This window comes from Schistocerca gregaria, chromosome X, assembly GCF_023897955.1.
Source record: "Schistocerca gregaria isolate iqSchGreg1 chromosome X, iqSchGreg1.2, whole genome shotgun sequence".
In the NCBI taxonomy this organism is placed as follows: domain Eukaryota; kingdom Metazoa; phylum Arthropoda; class Insecta; order Orthoptera; family Acrididae; genus Schistocerca; species Schistocerca gregaria.
In genome coordinates this window covers 183,050,322-183,074,271 of record NC_064931.1, presented here as the reverse complement: position 1 = coordinate 183,074,271, position 23,950 = coordinate 183,050,322, and the positions used below count along the sequence as shown (strand labels likewise).

The 23,950-nt window shown below is 42.4% G+C and overlaps 1 protein-coding gene across 1 annotated transcript in view; it reads left to right on the top strand.

Annotated features, from left to right (window-relative positions):
* The window catches only part of LOC126298893 (protein obstructor-E-like), a 79,556-nt gene that overhangs the window by 30,414 nt on the left and 25,192 nt on the right, over positions 1-23,950 (top strand). Inside the window, exon 2 of the mRNA XM_049990432.1 lies at positions 11,029-11,283. Coding sequence (XP_049846389.1) covers positions 11,029-11,283 — 255 coding nt within the window. The remainder of the gene's footprint in view (positions 1-11,028; positions 11,284-23,950) is intronic.

The following is a 23,950-nucleotide window of genomic DNA, read 5'->3' as shown; positions in this document are numbered from 1 at the left end:
AAGGTGTAAGTCAACTACCCTGGCCAGCAAGATCTCCGGATCTGTCCCCCATTGAGCATGTTTGGGACTGGATGAAGCGTCGTCTCACGCGGTCTGCACGTCCAGCACGAACGCTGGACCAACTGAGGTGCCAGGTGGAAATGGCATGGCAAGCCGTTCCACAGGACTACATCCAGCATCCCTACGATCGTCTCCATGGGAGAATAGCAGCCTGCATTGCTGCGAAAGGTGGATATACACTGTACTAGTGCCGACATTGTGCATGCTCTGTTGCCTGTGTCTATGTGCCTGTGGTTCTGTCAGTGTGATCATGTGATGTATCTGACCCCAGGGATGTGTCAATAAAGTTTCCCCTTCCTGGGACAATGAATTCACGGTGTTCTTATTTCAATTTCCAGGAGTGTAGAAACTCAGGGGTCCAAGCCTCCTTACAGAGACATAGCGGCCAACAATCCCTTTTTGTCGACAGAGGTTCTTATCCAGCCTCAGTTCCGACTGTCGGGAAGGCGGTTCTCACTGTACCGCTACACCTCCTGAAGGAGGAAAAAATATCATTTAAAACTTTAATAGTTTTAAGCGGTTGACGTCATTTTGAGTAAATTATCGGCTCCTCTCAGAATGACGGCAGTCATAATCTGTTTGCAGATTTCGATTCTTCAGTATATTAGGAAACTTTATTATGACGTTTCTTTTCTCTTGGAAATTTCGTCAATGGGTTAAATTGTGACTGAATTTTCAAGGAACCCGAAATAAACTTGGCACAGAAGTTTTGGATACACCGGTAGGTTATTCATTAATAAGTGGTCTTGCGTCTCTTATCTGATTTTCTGCTTATTAATACCTACTCGACTCACTCTGTGTTTGTGGCGCTGAGCTACTGCACACGCGCGCGGCTTCTCACGTGACGACCCTGGGAAGATCTGTTGTATTAGCCGCTCCACAGGGCCCAGCATCGCTTTTTACACCTTTGACGACTACCGCCGACTCCTCGATTTCACCAACTCCAAATAATTCCACAAAATAATATAATATTTATCCCGCCCCTTCTGTCTCAGCCTGCTCCAGCAACAGATTTAAACATTTCCATTGGCCGTTCCCCACTTCCTCTAATACACACACCAACAACAAATGGTTCAAATGGCTCTGAGCACTATGGGACTTAACATCTTAGGTCATCAGTCCCCTAGAACTTAGAACTACTTAAACCTAACTGCCGGCCGCGGTGGTCTAGCGGTTCAGGCGCTCAGTCTGGAACCGCGCGACTTCTACGGTCGCAGGTTCCAATCCTGCCTCGGGCATGGATGTGTGTGATGTCCTTAGGTTAGTTAGGTTTAATTAGTTCTAAGTTCTAGGGGACTGATGACCACAGATGTTAAGTCCCATAGTGCTCAGAGCCATTTGAACCATTAAACCTAACTAACCTAAGGACATCACACAACACCCAGCTATAACGAGGCAGAGAAAATCCCTGACCCCGCCGGGAATCGAGCCCGGGAACCCGGGCGAGGGAAGCGAGAACGCTAACGCACGACCACGAGATGTGGGCGACCAACAACAGTTTTGCGTTAGCTTGGTATGTCGTGTAGGTGAGTTTCTATTACGACTGTTCCTGTACCGATCGGAAGGTCACCCCTCACGTTTTTGGTGAACATACACACAGTTACCACGAACGCACTTCGGATAGAACGCTGCACTCGAAGGGATCACAGCATTTCAGTTGAAAGTTAGGCACCAGTAAGGACGCATTGAAGACATATGTCAAGAACGAACATTCTTCGTGCGAAGAAGGACAGTTGAGACCAGTGATCATGTCCGCATCTTCAAGTTAGGCGCAGAAGGATTCTCAACCAGGGAAGTTGGTAGACGAGCGCCCCGGAGTCAAAGCGATGTGCTGCAGATATGGAATCGGTTCCTATTGAAGTTAGTGTTGAGGACTGAAACCACGCAAGCCATCCATTTTCGACAGGTGCACTAAATGATCAATATCTACTACTTTTGACTCAAAGGAACGGTGGGCTGAGTGCTCCAGGACTGAATTCGGCGTTAGAAGAGGCTAGAGGATGTTCTGTGTCGCATAGAACTGTTAGGAGACGACTGCCTGATGCGAATCTCTATTCCCGGCGGCCTTGGCGAGCACCAGGTCGTATTTCGCAACACCGTGGGCCCCGGCACAGATGGGTAAGAAATCATGCAGAATGAACGCCTCAGAATTGACGTCTGGTGTACTTTACTGATGAAAATCGGGTCTGTTTGTTCAAAATGGTTCAAATGGCTGGAAGCACTACAGGACTTAACATCAAGGTCATCAGTCCCCTAGAACTTAGAACTACTTAAACCTAACTAACCTAAGGACATCACACACATCCATGCCCGAGGCAGGATTCGAACCTGCGACCGTAACAACCGCGTGGTTCCGTACTGAAGCTCCTAGAACAGCTCCACCACAGCGGCCGGCGGTCTGTTTGTTTGTTTCTGACAACGTGTTTGGAGTCAACCCTGTCATATCGAACGTCTCCAATACTGTGTCCAACAGGTGCAACAAGGTGGTGTGGACTGATGTTCTGGGCTGGCATTACATGAGGCCATCGTACACCTCTCGTAGTTCTTGAGAACAGTCTAGCTCCTCTACCGTACGAGGACGAGATTCTACAACTAATAGTGGGACCGTATCGCCAACATTTTATCTTTCTGGATGATAATTCGCGTGGCGTTTTCGAAGGGAAGTGTTTGATCACGCACAGTACAGACCGTAACTGACTCCCTCTGAGTTTCATGTCTGCTCACATGAGCCGCTGGCTATGAAGGCAAAATTTCGGCACAGACAACGAGCTGTTCAGAGAACTGGCGGAAAGCATAGTTGGCTGCCTTCTATGATGAGGGTGCTGGAAAGTTTGAACAGTGCTACGACAAATGTGTAAGTCTGAGCGGCCACTATGTAGACAAGTATCTGGAAGCTGTAGCTAACTGTTGAAAATAAAATCTTTTTGATTTTCACAATGGTTCCCACTCGCGACCGATCGGACCATAGTTTCTGAATAAGCCTCGTACAATGTCCTCAGGTAATGGCGTTGGACGGCCAATGTTTCGGCAACCCGCGATACATTCCTGTATGGTTGGTGCCTGTTTCACAGGTGGTAGCCTTGGAACACAACCATTTTTCATCGGCGTCTTTGATGTAGTTTTTCTGATCTGATGCAGTCGTTCTCCAGGTACGTTTCCTGTGCCCAAGTCTATGGTCGTGGGCTTAAGAGCTTATCGAGGTATGCAAAGCCTAGCCATCTGCTGCAAAGAGTTGATGGTGAGTACAGAGGAAGATATTTACTTGTTCTTGCAGTATGGTTCCCTTTCCCACAAACTGCCATTGTGGGACAAACTGTGCACAGTGTATGATGTCATATCCCATGCAGACAGAATAACGCACATGTCAAATCACTTCACTTCTAGATGAGGGACAACATGGTTACCTTGAAGGTAACAGCTATATAATGTTTAAGAGTATGTCAGAATCAAGACAGTCTTTTATCGTAAATTTCCTTAATTCTGTTCAATAACTGGTTTCGATCGTAATGATCATTATCAGACTGATTTAAAAAAGATGTGGCACCTTTATGAGTCAGAGCATTATGGCAAGGTGCAAAATTATAATTAATATCATTGATTGACATTTTCTGAGATGCATCTAACAAATGACATACCTGCCTCCTTAAACTTAGTAAACGAAGCAAATAAAATTGATAGACATGGCTGACATCTTCACATGTTGCAAAATGCAATAAAGCTGTGATGAACAGTTACGGCCTGTAACGTTGGGCCGTCATTAAAACACTACGATAACGGCTCAATACAAACAGCATAGGGGGTTTGGCCGTTAGGTGTCACTCTCCGTAAGCAGAATCAACAATGGCGTGCTACGAGCGCAAGGAAGGGATATTCGAAATTTTACGTAAGCTAAAATGCAATTTGTTAAAAGCGGAGAAAATAAAAATGGGTGCACAGCAAAATATTAGTTAAAATTAAAAATGCCAGCTATGCACAGTTTACAATGGCGTGTTACAAATCCAGTGAAAATACTATACTAGTCAAATTATAAGGAGTGAAGAATGAAGTAAAAAAAAAGAACTAGAGCACTGAAATGACACTACAGCAAAATAGTAGTCTCAGATACAAATGTGTCCACGACGTATATAGCACATAACGAAATTAACTGAAAGTGGTGTACCAGCACAGGAAAAAAGTCTTCTCCAGATCAAAATAATGATGGTCATGAAGTCGGAATCAATTATTGAGCTGAATCAAAAAAAAATTGCAATGAAAAACTTTTGTTTCGACGTATTCACTTCACTCCTATTTTTGCCAAAACATAAATAGATTTGTGCTGCAGGAGAAGGAGGTTATTCTGAACGACTCAGTTGGAGTAAAACAGCAAGAAGGAATCGTCCAACTCATTATCGAAAGAACCACCCTCTCATTGCCTTGAAGTAATTTAGGAAAACTGAGTAAAATATAAATCCGTGTGGCCGGACGGGGAACTGAAACCTACGCCGTCCGAAATCTGACCGAATATCTTAACCGTTGTTCGTGAACTAGTTTCTCGTATTTCAACTTAACTGGCTTGCCTTAAACTTTATTTAGCTGCATGTTAATAGAACATTCAGTTCCAAGTGTTGTATGATCAGTTTAAAAAAATGATTTCCTAATTAAGGTTTTTGAAACAACCATATTTGTTGATTTCTGGAACTTGTTTGTAGCAAGTGAAGACTTTTTTGGTTTCACTAGCGCAACTTGTGGCATTAAGGCCATACGGAAGCTTTGAAACCAAGACAAGTGTCACGCTGGCACTCTTGCGGATATTTCCAGGAATTCGTCCTACAGGACGCAACCAGATTTCTGCAGAAACCGACCTCTGACCGTTTCCAGTAAACAGACTTTCACATTGTCCAACGCCTACCGATGATTGGAAGCTGAACAGTTCGAGGAGAATTTCTGATACGTCTGAGTTGTAAGACGGATAAATGTTTTCCCATTCAGTTAGTATAAAGAAATACTGCGATATATAAATGAAGTAGGATTTGTGAAAAACGTGATTTCTCATAAAATTTAGGACCTTTTGACCTACGGAGTTTTTCTCTAGCTTACAGATGTTATGAGTGAGCGGAGAGAAAATCATTGATTTGCGAAAGGAATATCCTTTGTCTCACAGAATATCGTATTGCCTACCCGTGTAGATTCTAATAAATGTTGTTTTCCTGTGCATTTCTGCTATCTGTTAGTAACTATCAGGTCTATATCTAAATACTTTGAGTGCTTGTTCAGAATAGGCTAACGGTTGTGATGTCATAAATGAAAGAAGGGGGTAGTGAGAAACACTGAGCCGCCGGCACGTAGCCTAGGGCCTCCTTGAGCTTACGGTTCCCATCCTACCGACGGCTCATTATGCGCACATGTTCTTGCTCTACGGAGGCGAGAGACTGCATCCACTCTTTCCCAGGCAAGGTCAAAGACTTCGTAATAAATTCGCTCAATACGAATATATTGGAATCAACTGTATTACGTATAGATATACTATCTATTAAACAATAGATAATTCAGGATGGAATGTAGCCATATTATGAAAAGGAAAGTTGCTACTCATCACTTAGCTATATAGTGAGTAGCAACTTTCCTTTTCATTGACATGAAAATTTATGCCGGACTGGGGGTCGAACCCGGATTTCTCCCTTACCTCGAGCGGTCGGCTTACCCTCATTGGCTACTCGTGCACGCGTCCCAACTCGATCCAAACTTCCCTATATCACACTGTCTACATAACTAAACCATAGTCCCTTACACAGGCTGTAGATGAGCCTCGGTTCCGCACAAATTTTCGTGTGTCAGTAGTACATCTATATCTAGTACATCTATATCTAGTACATTTATATCTAACACAGCTGACTCGAAAATATTCACATTCAGCTAATTTATTTCTTATTAATTTTGGACGGCTCTAAATCGCCATTAATGTCTGTTCATCCGAACATGCAGGTAAATCTAAACGAAGTTGGCGAATTATGACCTTCCACCAGCTATTCTCCCTCCGCCGGCCGTCAATTACCCATCAAAATGTAACCAAGGAACAGTATTCTTTAAAACACTTTCTCAGTGTCGAGCGTCATCGCAGAAGAGAGCTTTAACGATATCGTATGTGTGATGAGAATGCATTCATATAATTGATTTGCACGAATGGGCAATGAATCCACAACCTCCAGTCCGAATGCACAGTATCTTTCGACCTCCTGTGGAAATCTAAAAAAAGTTAGCAGGCACATGAAAGGGGACTGCGGATAGGTAGCGAGATAAACGCTGGATCCAGATGGCGTAATGGTTAAAGCAGCTGCCTTGTAAGCTGAAGATCTCGGGTTCGAGTCCCGGCCTGCCATACAGTCACCGCCGATTCTGCAGAAAGTCCTCGTGCAGCTATTATCATCAGTTCCTTTCCTCCCCTCCCCCCCCCCCCCCACAATGGTAAATTGACATAATTAACAATCTCGGATACGACATAATATCTTTTTTTACCGCTTTAGTGTTAAGCAAAGAGAGAAATCTCGGAGCATTGTTGAGTTTTGGATTCTTGACACTGACATCCGGAGTGAGGCCCGGAAATTTTTGCTTCAAGGAAGACGTCCGTTACGGATTTTTTTTTTCTTATACTAGTTCTTCCACGAAGAAATTGTTCAAGAGTAGAGCTCATATATTTCGTCGCCACACAAACATTTATTCCCGCTGTAGTATATCAGCGAAATAACAGTTTAAGTGAAACTTCCTGAGAGGTTAGAGCTTAGGGTGGTACCCATGCCTTAAACCAAACCTTTGTTTTTGCGCGAATTGCGAGTCATCCGCTCCAGATGACGTTTCTGGAGTACAAGGAAGATAAATTAGTAGATTGCTGTCAACTTTTAATTGCGGATGTACGCGATCCCGCATTGCCATTTCGGGCGACACTTGCTCGTTTGCCTTGATCTTTCCGAATGTCACGTCGTCTGACCTTTCTTAAACCCGTATGCATTAATTAACATCTCGTTCTACGGGATCTTCCTGCGGTATACCGTTTGGATTATACTAGAGAGGAAGCAGCTGTGAATCCACGACATAGGTATTTTCTTAACGTGATTTAAGACTAAAACATAAAACACAAAAATGTTTGATTCCTTCTTGCTGCCTCCCACTGTAATTAGACGTTTAGAAAGGAAGAAAGGAACATTACGGTGTACAGTTCCATCGACAACGAGTTCATGGGAGACGAAGTACAAGCTGGGACTGGGGAAGTATGTCGAAGAACATCGGCCGTGTCCTTTACAGAGGACCAATCCCGGCATATATCTTAAGCGATATCAGGAAACCACGGAAAACCAAAATCTGGATGGCCGGATGGGGTATTTACTTATTTTATCCGACCAGGGGATCCCGACAGTGGAGAGGAACATACATATAAAAAAGTTGCAAAAATTGTTTACCAAACTTCTCAATTTCTTTACGTACTTGTGGCTCAGTTATGTATACGTCTGAGATAGTCTAACGAGGAAAATTATAACTGCCGACATATCTAATAATAATTGTGATTCTCAATATTGATAATAACGTATATAAACAATAACAAAAATATTAATTTTGTACTTTTCAACATCATCCGATACTGGAGATATGATGACAGAATAGGGATATGCCAGTGACGGAAACTTGTAAGATAGGGTATATTGTTTCAATAGAAGGCGCTGTAGACACAGAGGCTGGGGAATACTGAGAGAGGGGAGGGTGACTATACTGTACTGCAGAAACGTATGCAGAATAAATGGCAATTGTGATAGAAGGTAGACCTTTAATTATCTTTCGAGGTGGAAACGGAGCGGAATTTTGCTGAGATTTTGAAGGAGATCGTTGCGAAGTTTGGCTCCCGATACAGAAAATGATTTTGAAAAAATGGTTGTTCTAGTTTATTTCCCTATACTGCTCATATAATAGTGTTGGATGTTAAGCTGGATAAGAGGAGAGCAATGATTGCCTAGACGGTACTATAAACAGAGTATATGATAGTCTTTACCCTTATCTACACGTAATTGTCCATAGCCAGGGCTTGTATGGTCGAAAAAACGAACATCAGGAATGATAGTTCAGCATCTTAAAAACTGTGCCACCTCGCAGACGTTATATACTGTGGTGACAAAAGTCGTGGAATAGCTATATGTACAGACACAGATGTCGTTAGTATCGCGTACGCAAGGTATACTAGGGAAGTGTATTGGCGGAGCTATCATTTGCATTCAGGTGATTCATGTGCAAAGATTTCCGATGTGATTGGGGTCGCACGACGGGAATTAAGAGACTTTGAACACGGAATGGTAGTTGGAACTACATGAATTGGACATTTAATTTCGGAAATCGTTAGGGAATTCAGTATTCTTAGATCCGTAGTCTCAAGAGTGTGCTGAGAATACCAGGTTTCAGAATAGAATTAGAAGCGATTGCTTAATTAAATTCGGACCTTTATAAATGAGATGTCAGTTCAGAGCAATTTGACGTAGTGGTGTACACTTACGATTAATTGTACAAATGATTCGTGGAACATGAGACTAACTGGATAACAACTATAGACCAAAGCAGCAACAAAATACACTGAAGTACGACGAACATCGCATACATCCTCCTCTAACGACACATATTGACAGGTAAACACAAATATCAAACACACATACAGAACAGATAGAGGAATTCATCATAAACCAAATTAAATCAGAGAATTCGTAAGTTGGGTATATTCATGCTGTTAAGTGTGGTACACCTGTTACACCACATCAATGAGGACAAATGTTAAAAACGACCATAGACTTGTCACTATCCATGTAAAAATGAGGACGCAACTGAGAGAGTAAAAGAACGACCAGCAGAATTTAAGCCGCACATAAGCACTGCACTAAAGATGTGTATGCCCGCAAATTGTTCTCATCCTTCTTAGTTATGCAAATAATAGCTTGGAAAATTTTGTAGGGCAACAACGATACTTGAATACAAGAAGACAATCAGAAATAATTAATCCATTATATGCAAACAGTTTTACAAATACTTTCACTGAAAGTTTTGTCCAAAAGCAGAATTATCTGAGCATAATTTTAGGCAACAGCCTTGGTGTTTCTAAAGTAAACACTAGTGGTTTTCGTGTGCCGTATAACACATTCTTGAACTTTGATCTGTTATTATAGGGGGTAGACAAAATACGAGGGCTATTCGCAAAATAAGGTCCTATTGGGCACGAAAAGGAAACTACATTGAAAATCCGACGAAGCTTTGCATAGTATTGGGCAGTCTCTAGTATGCCTGTCGATCGCGTCACGTCGATCTTTTGAGTTCTAAGGGAACAGAGAGCACGTAAATATGTCTAGATAAATAGTGTCACTCGCCAAGTATAAGGGTCTGGTGAGAGATTTCGCCTGATGTGATGCAGCCCACATAACACAACTGTTACGCGTTTCTTTCTTAGTGACCATATTCCAGGTCCCATTCTGCAGGGGCAACGAAGGAGCCAGTGCAGCATTATCGATGGCAAAGGTTTTGCAGCGTTATCGACGAGAAATGTTTGATCGACCACAATACAGCCCATAATCGGTTCCCCCCTGAGTTTCATCTCTTCTCACTTGAACCGCTGGCTACAAAGAGAACGTTTTGGCACAGACAACGAGCTGTAGTCCAGAGTAGAGAATTGACGGTAAGCGCAGGCGGCTGCCTTCTGTGACAGTTTGTTGGAACAACGTCTAACAAGGGGAGGCCAAGACGTTTGGATCGTGGATTTACTTAAGACTTTGTACACCTTTAGTAGGTACTTAAAACAACATAATGTGCAAGTATTAAGGTGTACTACTCTGGCAATTTCGTAAAATCACAAGAGAAGTTTTAAGCGTCTATTATGTAACTGATGTATCTGTACATAGGTGCGGACGTTAGAGCTCATGATGGTGGAGTGGTTAGTGTTCGAGCTTCGTAAGACGAACGAGTACGAGTTGACGGTTCGACTCCTGCTCATTCGAAAAATTTGCACCTACACTATTCGTTCTTGCTGCATTAGCAACGTCTCACCGCTAAGCAGGTTAACTTCCAAACGGGGCCTGCCTCCTTGTGTGCAGCTCTAAAAGTCGAGGTGCAAAGTAGTTACGAATACATTACCAGATTGCATGTATAAAGGATTTCGCAAATCACATCTGGGATACATTTTCAGGAAAACTTTATGCGTTTCTTCATTTTCTTGTCGATAGTTATAAACATGTTTGTTCTAATAATTAAATTTAATTAAAAATAGTTAGTAGTCAAATAACATGAAATTCACTATAACTTCATTCAAATACACGTGGTTTTTTTGAAATTATATTACCTCTCAAATATTACATAAATTAAATAATATGGCCAGTGATGAAAAAAGTATCGGTTAAAATTGAGTTTGAGCGAGTTCTAAAGCTAACCACTTGACCACCGTGAAATCTAACTTCCGACACCTACGCACATATGCATCAGTTACATAATAGACGAGCATAATTTCTCTAGTGGTTTCCTCGGGAGTGCCTGAGTAGTACACCTTACTACTTGCACATTATGTTGTTTTAATGGTTTACTAAAGTTATACAAAGTTTGAAGTAAATCTACGAGCCCAACGTGATGGGCTTCCCTTGTAAGTCGAAACAGCGACTATATAGAGGAATAGCTGGAATATGTAGCAAACTGTTGCAAGCAAAACGTTTTTGATTTTCACAGTGGTTTCCATTTCGTGATGTAACTTCCCAAATAGCCTTCGTAAAACTGGCCGGAAAATATTTCATGCACCTACGACAGGCAACCCGACTAACATCGTGTGCCACAGATGTGGAAGATGGGACGGGGGTTGCCGACCCTAAGGCGTGTTGTGGGAGTCTTACTTTGCCCACGCTGTGTTAAGTGTACGCCTAGCAGTTAGTGTGAGTTTATGTGCATGAGACAAGGCGCAGGAAGTAGGAGTGTGTGCGTGTGTTGCAGGTGGGAGCGTGGCGCAGTCCCGCAAGAAGCCGACGACGGCGGCGCCCGCGGCGGATGGCGAACTGGCGGACGAGTGCCCCGAGCCGAACGGCTACTTCGCAGACGCCTACCAGTGCGACAAGTACTACGAATGCCGCGACGGCGCCATCACCGAGAAGCTCTGCCCCGACGGCATGGTCTTCAACGACTACAGCCCCGACCAGGAGAAGTGCGACCTGCCCTTCAACATCGACTGTTCCAAAAGGCCGGAACTCCGTAAGTCGAGTACAGACTGCTCTCGCGGCATTCTTTTCCATTGTTACGGAACTTCTATAGTCATATGCAGCAATCGTAGCAATTCTGCACTCAAATTTTGGAGGCGGTGATTTACATTTCAAATTCTGAAAAAGAAAGAATGAACAGAAATCCCTGGCCACTGGAAATACACATTCATACGCTCACTCCAACCCATATGTATCAGCTTTAAGTGACGTCCCTGTAACCTGTTAGTTTTGAATAGGATCGCAGTCAGCAAAAGTGCTGACATACATTTTTAAAAAAATATATAAAAAACAAATACTGTTTAGGATTCAAATTTGGTACCCTTACTTTAAAAACTCTATACGTACCGTCTATATAAGCTCAGAATCATGTTTTGGTGCGGATCATTTACAGACATTCTCGTGAATGAAGAAAAACACAACAAAACACAACATCATTGTCAACCAACTTCATACCATTTTCCCCTGTTGCGCCACATGGCACATCGTGCAACGGTTTGAAGGATTCTTCTTCTTTACAGCTGCTAGGATATTCATCGGCAAATGAGTCCTTAGTCCATTGCTTGTAAATGGACGAGGATTCTGGGAGTTGCACTGTTGTAATATTTACTCTGACATGTTTATACGAAAATCTGAGGACGTTTTCTTTTTCTGTCATGTGAGTTTTGATACACAATAAAGGTATATAATATGCCTATCTCCAGAATACGAAAAAATATTTCGTCATACTTTTCTTACCTTTTTCGTCACTCGAATCATGGTCATCCTTGTTTACTACAGAAGAAAAATTGCTCCCAGTGTCTGACGTATAACCCTGTACTGAACTAGTATCTAAAACACAGTTTAAAAGACCTATAATTGCATCGTAGTCACAAAAGCGATAGTAACGAAGGATTCTAGTGGTTGTAGAGGGGACTTAGTAAATAAAGCTTTGATAATCAATCACTCTCCAGAAATGTATGGTTTGGATGTAAGAAATGAGGGGCAGCCAAAAGAAAATCAAATATCCGCTACAATGGGACCAGTGTTCCACTCGAAAGTAATCACCACACGCGTTAAGACATTTATCCCACTGGTAGAGGAGACAATCAATTGCTTTTTCGTAGAACGCTGCTGATCGCTGACTCATCGGAATGCGGACTCACTGTTGCGCTTCCTCGTCCGACTGAAACCGACGTCCACGCATATCTTTCTTCGGGTTGCTAAAGATGTGAAAATCACACGGTGATAGATCCAGACAGTGCGGAGGATGTTGCAGTGTTTCCAAACCAAATCGCTGAAGCGTAGCCTTCGTCCGATTGGGGGAGGGGGGGGGAGGGGGGGAGGGGGGGGGGGGAGGACGTTATTGTGCACCAGGATAATTCCGTCCGACAGCATTCCTGGGCATTTTGACTTAATGACTTGTCGCATTTTCTGATAAGTGCCTTCATAGCTCTGCACCCTAATTGAGGTTCAGATCTCGAGGAACTTTAAGAGCAGAGGGCACCTGCAGTCGAAGAAGGTCATCATGACCTTACAGGAACTTGTGTGAACAGTTCCGAATTCCTTTGGCGGGGTAGATGTGGGATGTTTCCAGTGTTGGTTTTGCCGGTTGTCCTCGCTTTGTTGGACTGAATCATTCTGTTGCACTATAACGCCCGCCCCAAACACTGCCAATCGGACGAAGGCTAAACTTTAGTCATTTGGTTGGGAAACACCGCAGCATCCTGAGGGATGGCCCTGATCTTTCAATGTGTGATTGTCACATCTTTGGCGATCTGAAGAAAGAGATATACGTGGACGTCGATTTCAGTTGGACGAGGAAGTGCAATAATGGGCGCTGTTGTGGATCCATCGGCGGACGACCGCGTCCTACGAAACAGGAATTGGTCGCCTCGTCTCACGTAGGGGTATATGTCTTAACAACTGTCGTGATTATTTTTGAATGGAATCATTGCATGGTCCCATTGTGGCCCGTGTCCGGTTTTCATTTGACTGCTCCCTAAACGTTTGGAGATCAGATTGCTTTCAAATCTCCCGCTTTACGATACGTGCACAAATTGAGAAGAGAATGCCGTCGTCAGTCCCTTCTGCAATAATTAGGACATTGTATTTCATCTGAATACAATAACGTCTGCGAAGTACTTTCACAAGTAGAGGGTTGTGGTGCTTAGTCTCAGAGAAGACAACATGGCGACGAGTACTCGAATCATTGCCAATACTCTGGGGTCTTGTACAGCACACGGATCAGAGCTCTTCGTTTTCGCTGTGTGCGTAGCGTGATCCAGTCTTCAAACTTATTTTAAATACAAACTGTACGTTTCTGGACATGTGATCGTTGTCAAAACTTTATCTACTGAGTCCCCTATACAACCCTCAGAAGTGGGTTAAAGGAGTTCTGAAATACTCTTTATGTAGAGACAAAACACGAAGAAAACAAAAACCGCAGTCAAAATCCAGAGGCTTGTAATATGTGTTGAACTATATGCAAGAGTCATCTGTGGTCATACGATCGCTCTACATGCAGCACTATACGCGCTGTGATCGACAAAAGATGCGAGGGCCTGGAGTGGCGTGGCTAACTGGTTTCATCGAATAGTGCGAATGGAAAAAGAACGGATGAAAACCCAACCAAATGACAGGCGAGAGTTTGTGTTCCTATCCGTTCCTTCTACGAGGGTTGTTCGGAAAGTAAGGAACGATCGGTCGCAAAATGGAAACCACAGTGAAAATCAAAACTGTTTTCTTTCCACATTTAGCTATATCTTCCAGGTACTTCCCCACATAGTCGCCGCTCCGACTTAGACATTTGTCGGAGCGTTGTACCAAATTACCAACACCATCGTCATAAAAGACAGCCGCATGTGCTTTCCGATAATTCTCTACTCTGGTCTATAGCGCGTTGCCTGCGCCCAAGTGTTGTCTTCGTATCCAGCGTTTCATGCGAACAGAGATGATACTCAGGACGAGGCAATTAGGGCTGTGTTGTGGGTGATTGAACACTACCCATCGAAAAGGCTGCAGGAGCGTCTTCACTGCCCATGCAGAGTGCGGCTGAGAATTGCAACGAAGAAGGGAGTGCGTGGCGGTTGTGTTAGGTGGGCTGCATTCTTTAAGGCGAATCCTCTCAGCGGGCCCTCCTACTTGGACGGAGACATCGTTGTTCTAGGCACCTTTACTTACTCACAGTGCGCTCACAACTGAAAAGAGCGTCTTGATGCGATCGACGGGCATACTAGAGACACTGTCCAAAACGTCTGTGAAAAGTCTCGTCTGATTTGCACAGTGGTTTCCATTTCGTGATCGATCATTACTCACTTTCTGAATAGCCCTCGTAATTAATTTTACAATGTCGTATGGAAAAACTTTTTTATCTCAAGAGAATTCTAAAAGAAGACAATCTGAGGAGAAAACAAAGTAATTGTGTTCGTTGTTTTCGGAGTAGCGTATGGCACATCCCGTAATTTTAGAAGATTTTTGAGCAGTCAGAAAGAGACAATCAATTACAAACCAGAAGTTAATGGAAGCTTACTCCAAAGTCAAATATTAGGGGGAAAATTTCGGTGGTCTTCGGGAATCGAATTTAACTACGCAGGCTTGTGACCTATCAGATCAAGTATTACATCTCAGCCTAGGAAAAGTGGCGAGAATCTAAAAGACTAAATAAATGTAGACAAGGCGCGACAACATAATGTCTGTAGAGGAAGTGCGTAGAATTCACAGCTGAGGTGAGCTTAAGAGCAAGGTATAAAGATAACGTTTAGAAAACTGTTGAAGAACTATATAAAACTATAAAATTCGAGATTTCTCATAATATGACAGTGTACATAGAATACTCACATGACAAAGAAAAGTATTTGCAAACGACGTTCGGAAAAGTTGGGAGATTAGAGAAATAGGAATAACTTGTGGAATAGATGCCGTTAAATGGACTGTGTAAAGAATCAAATGTGCCAAGAAGTAGGAAGAACCAGATTTGTAACTTGAATTGTAAAACATGAGGTTCCAGTACCGTAACTTTCTGGGGGGTGTTATTCATATTTACTCGTAGACTTCATAAACGTTATTTAACTCTTTTGTGAGAATTTTAAAAGTATTAATTCAAATCTGTACTGATAAAAAATAAAACTCCCATGTTTACTAACCAGCACTTATTACATGTTTTATTAGCTTAAACATTATTTCTCTGTTTACGATTTGTTACAAAAATGAAATTGCAGTAAGGTGAACCCTTTGAAAGGTTTTCCTTGTTATGTCGCTCCTCTTACTCTTGCCTTGCTGTTGTCTATAGCAGACTGCTCTCTCGTGCTCTTAAAATATTTTAAGATTTGTGCAAACGCTGTAGTCTTTGAGACATTCGTTGGGTAGAAAGACTTACTAAATCAACCGATATTAATTATCTGTGAGTACTGAGTTCAATAATACAATGTTTCTTGTGCTGTAGTAGCGCATTTCAGAATTTCTCACAGTCGTGCAGTAGATGACATTCAGGTTACCGACGGTGTTTTAACCTGATTCTTAAGTGTATTGTTCCGATGCAGTACACAAACTACCCGTTCTAATGGCGACTGTACGTCTGCATTAGGCAAAAAGCTGAAAGTTATTTCAACAGATTTTAGTATCAGAGAAGACTGAAACTAAGATTATAGAGTAAACTGGAGGATAGCAGCTCGGTCTCCGAGTGCAAGGGAGGATGGAAGTTGTGTGCACGCTGCCGGCTGCGGAGACAACGCAGTGGCGAGGCCTTCAAGAGTTGGATAACCTTTGTGCAAGGCGAACAGGTCACCTGGCAACATCCGAGAGCCTACCCCTCCGTGCAAGAAGTTCACGTTCTTCTTGGCCTACAGGATGGTTCCGTAAGAGCGTGCAAAAATGTAACAGGACATAGAGAATGCTCCACTGAACAATTTGAGGTAGGGAACCTGGGGTCGGAAAGTCAGCTTAAGGAGATATGGAAGTAAACTTGTCTACCGCTTTATGCAGCATTACTGTTTTCCGGTTTATCTACAACTGAGGCTCGTACAATTTTAAACTGTTTATTTACATGTGCATTCTTCATTTCCTGCAAGGAAACAGGGAAGACGAGCCTGATTACCAGGAAGTCATGATGCAGCTTTTGTTTACTTTACTTGACTGTAACATACTTTACTTGTCCATGACAGAACGTGTTACGAATCAACGACAGCCCCTTCCATTACTCAGTACTATTCAGAGACGTACAGTAGAATACGTCGGAGAAGTATTGGTACAGTTCACAGAACTAACTGACATGCACTTTGCGTGTGGGGAAGTACGTTGCAATGCTCTCGCTGCTGAAAGTTTGACATTCACAATATACATAAATGACGTGGTGGATGACATCGGAAGTTCACTGAGGCTTTTTGCAGATGATGCTGTGGTGTATCGAGAGGTTGTAACAATGGAAAATTGTACTGAAATGCAGGAGGATCTGCAGCGAATTGACGCATGGTGCAGGGAATGGCAATTGAGTCTCAATGTAGACAAGTGTAATGTGCTGCGAATACATAGAAAGAAAGATCCCTTATCATTTAGCTACATAATAGCAGGTCAGCAACTGGAAACAGTTAATTCCATAAATTATCTGGGAGTACACATTAGGAGTGATTTAAAATGGAATGATCATATAAAGTTGATCGTCGGTAAAGCAGATGCCAGACTGAGATTCATTGGAAGAATCCTAAGGAAATGCAATCCGAAAACAAAGGAAGTAGGTTACAGTGCGCTTGTTCGCCCACTGCTTGAATACTGCTCAGCAGTGTGTACCAGATAGGGTTGATAGAAGAGATAGAGAAGATCCAACGGAGAGCAGCGCGCTTCGTTACAGGATCATTTAGTAATCGCTAAAGCGTTACGGAGATGATAGATAAACTCCAGTGGAAGACTGTGCAGGAGAGACGCTCAGTAGCTCGGTACGGGCTTTTGTTAAAGTTTCGAGAACATACCTTCACCGAAGAGTCAAGCAGTATATTGCTTCCTCCTACGTATATCTCGCGAAGAGACCATGAGGATAAAATCAGAGAGATTAGAGCCCACACAGAAGCATACCGACAATCCTTCTTTCCACGAACAATACGAGACTGGAATAGAAGGGAGAACCGATAGAGGTACTCAGGGTACCCTCCGCCACACACCGTCAGGTGGCTTGCGGAGTATGGATGTAGATGTACGATTTTCTAACAGACATCATCCGCCACAACGAGTGCTTATTTTTTTCGATCGACGAATGTGGGAGACTGGTTCACCGGAAAGAAGAAACGAGGGACCTGACAACATGAGGACTATTCGCACACCCGATTTTGAAGAAGAGTTGCTGGAATGTGTTGCAGTAGACCCCACTACAAGTACTCGTCGTATTGCACGTAAAATGGGCGCTGGACGCACTAGCGTGTGGAAGTACTCCAAGAACAACAATTAAACACGTATCACTTGCAATACTTGTGACTGATTTTGCAGCAAGGGTCGCATTGTGTCAGTGGTTGCTTCAGCAATGGATTAATGTCTCAAATTTCCTCCAGATCTTGCTGTTTATTGACGAGGCCTCATTTGATAGTGATGATATTTCGAACAGCAGGAATAGCCATTTATGGGATGAAGACAACCCTCACGCTGTAGAGAGCCACACCATCAAATTGGTTTTGCAGCGAATATCTGGGCCGGCATTGTAGGCGACAGTCTCATTGGGCCCTATCTTCTACCTAGCCGTTTGAATGGCCACTTGTACTTGAGGTTCGTGCAAAGAGTTCTTCCTGAGTTGTTGGAGAACGTGCCCTTGTCTGTTCGTGAGAGTATGCGGACACAATATGACGGCGCACCGCCTCACTTCAGTGTGGATGTAAGCAACAATCTCAATGCTGTATTTCCTGGTCGCTGGACTGGAAGGGGAGAGCCTATCCCATGGTCTGTGAGCTCACCTGACCTGAATCCCCTCGATTATTTCATGCAGGTGTACTAAAGTCACTTCGAGCACTCAGTGGACACGGAGATGGAATTAGTTGCCAGATTTGTAGCTGCCTGCGATGTGATTCGAAACACACCAGTGGTAATTGTCAGGCTGTATCAGAATCTTGTTCGCCAATGTCATGCTTATATTGAGGTTGACGGCCATCGATTTCAGCATATTTTGTTATATACAGTATAAATTGTACGTTCAATGTGTCAATGATTGTATTTGCAGTTAACTGTACTAATGTAAATAAAAAAGTACACAGTAATGTAATTTTATTCCTAATACCTCCTTAAGCTGACTTCTCCGACTTCAGGTTCCCTACCTCAAATTGTTCAGTAAAGCAACCTGTATTTCCCGTTAAATTTTTGCACGCCCTTATGGAAATACCCTGCATAAACACAGAAAAACTACAACAAACAAGTAATCACTAATGTTCACAGGTTTTCCCTCTTGGCAGTGTACACGATAATTTTCTACCTCCACATCTATATTTGTTGTTGTTGTTGTGGTCTTCAGTCCTGAGACTGGTTTGATGCAGCTCTCCATGCTACTCTATCCTGTGCAAGCTTCTTCATCTCCCAGTACCTACTGCAACCTACATCCTTCTGAATCTGCTTGGTGTATTCATCTCTTGGTCTCCCTCTACGATTTTTACCCTCCACGCTGCCCTCCAATGCTAAATTGGTGATCTCTTGATGCCTCAGAACATGTCCTACCAACCGATCCCTTCTTCTGGTCAAGTTGTGCCACAAGCTCCTCTTCTCCCCAATCCTATTCAATACTTCCTCATTAGTTATGCGATCTACCCATCTAGTCTTCAGCATTCTTCAGTAGCACCACATTTCGAAAGCTTCTATTCTCTTCTTGTCCAAACTATTTATTGTCCATGTTTCACTTCCATACATGGCTACACTCCATACAAATACTTTCAGAAAAGACTTCCTGACACTTAAATCTATACTCGATATTAACAAATTTCTCTTCTTCAGAAACGCCTTCCTTGTCATTGCCAGTCTACATTTATATCCTCTCTACTTCGACCATCATGAGTTATTTTGCTCCCGAAATAGGAAAACTCCTTTACTACTTTACGTGTCTCGTTTCCTAATCTAATTCCCTCAGCATCACCCGACTTAATTCGACTACGTTCCTTTATCCTGGTTTTGCTTTTGTTGATGTTCATCTTATATACTCCTCTCAAGTCACTGTCCATTCCATCTATATTTAAATTTTGTAAATAACTGTGAGCTGCTTGACAATGGTACTTTTCATTGTGTAACATATTGAGACAGCCCTCCTAGTCCATTCAGAGATCGAGTAAATCTGTGAGAAATACAATAGTCTTGCTCATTTTGAGAATGTAAAGGAAATATATGTATACGGGGTTTAAAAATTAGAATTCCATCCTTTGGTTGGATAAAATTAAGAAAAAGGTAAATAAGGTTACATGAATCCATAATCAAAGCATTTGTTTATATGGAGCGGAATCCTGGGAAATGACAAAACAAGATAGAAGAAGACTTGACGCCGTGCCAATGGATTTTTTGAGAAGTTGTGGAGGTTCAACGTGAGACAAGATCCCAAATAAAGAAATCAGGAAACTATCGCAAACTCCCATGTAGCTCACCGAATAGGGGGACAAACTGCGTCTGAAACGGCATAGACATGTGGTGATAAGATTAGGGATGAACCGTGACCGAAAGAAGTACTTTGTTGACAACCTACGTGGAAAAAGAGGAAGACCCCGTACAGAATGGAAAAATCAATTAGAGGAGGGCATGTTACCAAGAAATTTGAACTGAGGCTTGAGTGAGAGGTTGTGGGAAAAGGTCTAAACAGGTGTAAATAACTCGAAATATATATATATTTGTCAGGTGTCTGCCTGTTCGGAGTAAACAACGTTTCTGACACACTCTTCCATCAGACAGACTAGGCTTAACCAAGTAAAACTGTTTTTGTACACGAACTCCTCTTTGTAGAATGTAAGGGTTCAAGGCTGGAAATGTTACGCTCATTAAAATGTCTATTGTTCTGTGAACAAATGAATTTTTTGTTAGAAATTCAACGAAGATCCTATTCATGCAATGGCCCACCACCGACAACAGTAAAACATCGTTTCCGTGTGCTCCCTCACTGAAGTGTGACGTCACATATTTTCAAAAGACGAACGCTATTGGCTGCTGTCAGTTGCTGTCGTCCACTACTTTTATTGCATCATGGTGTAACATTGGTTCATATCTTCCTCGGAAGATTCCGATGCTGATGATGGTCCCACGGTACAAGTCAGGAATATTTTAATAAGTGAACTGCAGTTTCCAGTACCAAATCAATGAATCGAAGCTTGTCATTTGCTTTAGCTACAACAGAGCCTGTGGAATTGTTCCACTATACATACCCAAGCATTGTTATTTGCAGGTATTTGTGTGAGATGACTTCCCCCAATTATGACATATTAATTATACAGTCAAATGCTAAAACACTGTAACATTTCGTGGCATGCATTAATTTACACTTCTTTTCTTTTTTATTTGCTTAATCTTTATAAAAATTGATACACATTCAACGACACAAAGGTACAGAATATATTACACAACTTACTGGAAAAATACAAGACAGTATCATATTCTTTAAACACTGCAGTGGCGTAGTGAGAAGAAAAAAACATGCACTGGAGCTCGCTGTATTCGTAAATATGAATGAAGCGACATTTACATAGTAGTTGGCAGCGTGCTGGTTTCAGTTGCTAAACAGAGGACCGGTCGCGGTTTCATGTTGAGCCTGATTTCCTAAGACATCGACCATGACCAGGATCAAATGGCAAGTGAAAATATGTGGGCTAGTGGTATGGTGGGTGTGACTGGAGGAGAAAACACTCGCCTGGTAAGATAAGGATGAAATAAATATAAGCGTGGTTTGTCCGTGCGTTTCACTACAGCTCCGCAACCCACACGCGCTGCCCAGTGTGGATTATATGGGACGGTAGTCTACCATCCCCCATCCATGAAAAATGTTTTGGTTTGGAACTGCAGGAGTTGGGTTCGTAGATACGGGTGTCAGAAGAGGGCATAACACCAATAGACGTCTTATAAGAAGTTGCCAAACCAGCAGCGCATCCAGTGCCGAAGTGTTCGAGACTGTCCAGAATGTTCGTTCTAGTTGATTGGATAACGTTCCAGAATTTTAGAGTGTTTTCCTGAAGATTAGAGAACGTTCTATAATGTTCCATAATGTCACAGAATCGTTTATAAGACTCAAAAGTGCTTTAAAATCTTTTAGAATGTTAATTAATTTCAAGAATATATATATATAATTAAATCCGGAGAGGCACACACATCAGTTTGATTTTGAAAATCGATTAGCCGGCCGCGGTGGTCTAGCGGTTCTAGGCGCTCAGTCCGAAACCGCGCGACTGCTACGGTCGCAGGTTCGAATCCTGCCTCGGGCATGGATGTGTGTGCTGTCCTTAGGTTAGTTAGGTTTAAGTAGTTCTAAGTTCTAGGGGACTGATGACCACAGATGTTAAGTCCCATAGTGCTCAGAGCCATTTGAACCATTTTGAAAATCGATTAGAGTCGATCAAGGAAAAGTAACAGGCGATAGAAAGTGAAATAAATGTAAATGAATTACGGTAGTGAATAGTGTATTAAGTCGAATCTTATTGTGTAAAGTACTACTGACATTTATTAGGATTCCGAAACGTAAAAGAGGAGGAGCTCTGGCCAGTGATAAATTGAAAAGAAGGAAACAGAAAGAACAGGGAAGTAAAGGAACAGATGATACGCGAGCTGAACGTTTAGCTTCACAACGGAAGAGAATGAACAGATTGAGAGAAAACTTAAAGGATGACTGCTGAGATGAAAGTAGAGTAGAGGATCGAGTGAGATACTCTGCAAGCAGACATAAAGAAACTGCTGAAGAAACAGTATGAAATGAACTAAGTAGAGTTACCATGAGCGAATTTTCTGAAAGATAACGAGCGCAAGCGCATGAATAAAACATTAATGTAAGAGAAGTACATAGCAGAAGAAGTAGAGATTCCAGTTTGACAGGTGAAGTATTCCACCATGATCCCATTAAAGATTACAAAAAAACATAAACATGTTGTCGTTGACAAAATGTGGATCTAGTATGTCAGTTCCACAGTGCAAAGAATTTCAGTAGAGAAACCAAGAGTGCGTCTCAGGAGTGGAAAAATTATATTAGCACCACTGAAAGTGTTCCACCAGAAATATTTAATTACATGACTGGAGAAACGTAGAAATCAAATCGTTCTCTACAAAATGTAAGAAGGTAGAATAGTTGGCTTCAGATGAGATCATTTGATGCTACTTCTCGGAGTAGTGGAGAGCATCAATTCAGTCCTGTGTTTTCGTTTAAAATGTCACCAAAGGAAGCTTATAATTTTTTGCAAGTGTATTTCATTGATGACAAACAAACAGAAGTGTATCAACGTTGCGCGAATATACGACGACTCAGTCTGACCTCGTAATTTCTGTGTTTAAAGCTATATTTTTAAATTCACATTTGATAGGAGTTGGCTGGCTTTGTCCAGGCGAAGCGAGGATAAGGCCAAGTTTCCCTCCCTCCCGCCCCCGTCTCTCTATCTGTCTATCCCTCCCCCTCTCTCTCTCTGTCTTCCTCTAGCGTTTACGAGAGAAGCGTACGATACCTCCAACCCCCGACACCGTCAATCACTGGTTTTTGTGTCTAGTGCTACCCTTGCTTTCCCATTTGCTTACGATAGTGATTGTGCAGTGGTAGCTGTTGTGGTCGTGGGAATATGAGATTTTGAAGTGGTCGCTATCAGAATGTGGTGGTCACCAGCAGATCTTTCATCTGTTTCGCTTGAATGTATATTTCAAGGGAAAAAATTGAGATTGATCTATAATGTTCTCGAGCTTTTGCAAATATTCTTGATTATTAACGAATGTTTTCGAATAATCTAAAATATTCTAGAGTGTCCTAGAGTACTTCAGATCGTTCTACAATATCTTAGAGTATTCTTTAACGTTTTAGAATGTTCTTGAATGTCTTAGAGTGTTCTAGTAAGTTCCACAGTCTTCTTTAACGTTCTCTAACGTTTTGGAATGTTCTCGGTATGCTATAAAGAAACAATAAAGTAAAGTCGAATGGCATGATTAGTTGGGAGACACGAGGGGCACGTTTAGCCACCTAACTCGAAAGGTTTTTCCTATCTTTCGCTAACACCGGCAGCTTCACCAGTCGTGAGATCTGTGAGTTAAGCGTATCTAATACATGTACTTGACTGTAATGGATATGTGTGTAGTGTGGTGTCACTTCGCACTATATGATGATGAGGGAAGGGACAGTATGAAATCCTGTGACGGTACATAGCCTACGACCCCATCCGACGGACAGATCACCATAAACAGCGTCACATTTCCTCACTCAATGGGAAACATTGGAGAGGTTTGGAATTTAGTCCAGGATATTGGCGCAAAATCTGCTGATCAGAAACTTTAATTCACCAATCCTCCTCTTCTTCGGAGGAAAGGCGAAGGGGAAATTGCCAACAGTGCGTGACATACCAGGGCGGTTACTCATCCATGTAGAGTCACGCCCAGCAGTGCTTAACTTCGGTGATCCGAAGCGAATCGGTGTAGTAAACGTGGCAAGGATGTTGGCCTATGCAGAAATGAACATGTGCGTGACAGAGTGCTTTATTCCAAATTAGTGGATTTAAGACTATTCAAGA